The 2,397-nt window shown below is 35.9% G+C and overlaps 1 protein-coding gene across 1 annotated transcript; it reads left to right on the top strand.

The window, feature by feature from the left end:
* Window positions 1-207: 207 nt before the first annotated feature.
* Window positions 208-2,167, top strand: LOC126588676 (uncharacterized). The gene is made up of 3 exons (XM_050253786.1): window positions 208-1,143; window positions 1,626-1,727; window positions 1,898-2,167. Exons 1-3 carry the CDS (start codon window positions 1,052-1,054, stop codon window positions 2,037-2,039), a joined length of 336 nt encoding a protein of 111 aa, XP_050109743.1. The 5' UTR covers window positions 208-1,051; the 3' UTR covers window positions 2,040-2,167.
* Window positions 2,168-2,397: the final 230 nt, after the last annotated feature.

Below are 2,397 nucleotides of genomic sequence, written 5' to 3'. Positions count from 1 at the left end.
TTAATTCTGTATTTTTCTTCTTTCTAATGCCTTAATTTGAAGATTTTGGTATTATAATTAGATTCAATTAGGAAAATTAAAATAGAAATTGTGGGTTTTAGTGTTAAATCGAATTTTAGGATTAAATTGGGGGTTTTAGTGTTGAATCGAATTTGAGTTATTTTTGTATGTTTTTGTTGGAATTATTTTAGTTTAGCTCACATGTACTGCTTTCTTTCGTTCTTGCAGCTGATTAGTATTGTGTTAAAGCTTGTATAATTACTAGCTCTGGGAAATTAATGGTTATTAGGTGATGGATTTTTCTCATATGATCACAACTAACTAGTTGCATTGCATAGAACAACTTTCCATGAAATTAATGATTATTAGGTGTGGACTATACTATAGTCCACAGGCATCCTTCTGTTTCAATCCACAGTTGCTTCTGTTTGTAGCTAGGACCCTGTCCTGAAACCAAAATAGAAATTGTTCAGAATTTACATGTTCTTTAAGTTGTTTAGATGACTTTATTTGCAGATAATTTGATGCAAACAAGGTTTTTGTATTCTTTGCAGAACATATCATTCAGTGATCAGAACATATAATTCAAAATTTGAAACCCCTGATTTTGCACTTAATGGCAATGCTATCATTATCACAAGCTAACTTCATATCAGTTACATGTCATATATAATTTTGGCTACATTCTTAGGTTTTCCTTTTGTCTTCCCTTGTATTAGATTACGTGCATGCAGATTTTGATACCTATGTTCTAGGTTCTGATACGCTATTGTCTTTTCTGAACGAGTAACTGCCAAATGAAAGTATATTGAACTATTCATGAAGAACCATGTAGTTTAGTTCAATCTTTCGAGTTGATCTAGCTGATAGGGAGGGGTCTTACGCTGCTAATGTTGAATATTTGATTTTAATTACGAATTACGATTGAAGTTTGTGTTCTGAACAGCTAACCAAAGTTCTTCCAATTTTGACCTTCCCAATTTACCAGGCTGCTGCATATTACTATCATGGTTTGATCCTTGATGAGGGTAACACTGAAAAATTTCATGGGATGGCTGTAGCTGCTTTGCAAGCAGCAGATGAGTATTTCAAAGAAAGTAAGAAGGCATGCGAAGCATTTAACGCTGCTCCCCCTTTGTCAAGGTAGGTAGAGGCTGTATTTGCGTATTCATTTTGCTGATTTTATTGGCTGACATCTAGCAGATTATCTGCCTGTTTTTTCTAGGGGCAATAAAGTATATGTTGTAGCCGTAATATCTTTATCCTCTCTCCCTATCTCCAAGAACGTCAAACACAAACACGTACAAGGAACGAACATAAAATTGTCTTTAGTATGAGATTTGCAACCTTAGGCCATTAAGATGGAGTTCAGTTTCTACGAGAACTCTTCCTAAGAAAACTGTCTCCTAAATTATCTACTCTAGAGTCTAGTCCAATCTCTAGATATTAGCAAAGATTATTCTACAGGCCCTTCTTGAAATTTGTGTCGTGTTGTGAAGATCTACCGTCTCGTATGTAGCATTGGATGTTTCATGATTGAAATGTCCATTAGCTGATCAGTTTTCTTCTTCTTGTCAATCTTTCTTCTTTTAATGGTTAAGTGCTTTTTTATACACATTATGCAGAAATCCACCGCTCTGGGGAACCATGAAGTATCTATCTGAGAAAATTCCAAAAGATGCTTCAAGCAAAGTGCGGATAAAACGTGATCTGTACTCACACGAAAAGTATGTCCTACCTGAGAGAACTATTACCAATAGTATTTTGTTTATGCCTAAATGCAATCTCCTTTTCACTCTTGGCACCCCTAATTGCAATCTCAATGTTCTTGGTTGATGATACATAGAACAAATCCTCGGGAATAATTAACGTGTGTTTTTGGATATTTCAACTGCAGAATCATGGAGATAGCACCAACATTGCCCAATTTCGCATTGGCCTTGAAACCAGAGAAATTCCAACGTCCTCCAGTAGACCCCTCTTGGAACATGGAGCACATGAATAAGGGCTCCAACCAGCTTAGGAATGACAAAATATAAGCAATACATGAGTGTAGTTTTCTGCATTCGATTAGGCCCCATGTTGTAGTTTTTTCTTTTTTGTTTGGACATCTTGTATGTACATTTTCATATATTTCATAATTAAATACTTTTTCTTGGTTTATTAATTATTGTTTAGAATTTAATTACAATATTTATTAAAAAAAAACAAATATTTTTACAAAAAAAAAAAAAGGGTTTGCGCGACGCATAAGTTACCTGCGTTGCGCAAACCCACTTTGCGCGACGCAGGTCTTTCGTCGTGCAAAATGGGTTTGCGCGACGCAGGTAACTTCTTCGTCGCGCAAACCCTTCTGTCACTGCCTTGGCGCGACGGTTGGTGCGCGACGAAGGTTCG

This window comes from Malus sylvestris, chromosome 11 (genome assembly GCF_916048215.2).
Source record: "Malus sylvestris chromosome 11, drMalSylv7.2, whole genome shotgun sequence".
NCBI classification, from domain to species: Eukaryota; Viridiplantae; Streptophyta; class Magnoliopsida; order Rosales; family Rosaceae; genus Malus; species Malus sylvestris.
The sequence above is the reverse complement of the archived record's forward strand: the minus strand, read 5'-3'. Positions and strand labels throughout refer to the sequence as shown.

Bases quoted from the DNA above. Each gene is read 5' to 3' on its own strand.
- LOC126588676 (XM_050253786.1), top strand. From the start codon at position 1,052: ATGGCTGTAGCTGCTTTGCAAGCAGCAGATGAGTATTTCAAAGAAAGT. The intron at 1,144-1,625 runs GTAGGTAGAGGC...CACATTATGCAG, and splicing joins GCTGCTCCCCCTTTGTCAAG to AAATCCACCGCTCTGGGGAA. The intron at 1,728-1,897 runs GTATGTCCTACC...TTTCAACTGCAG, and splicing joins GATCTGTACTCACACGAAAA to AATCATGGAGATAGCACCAA.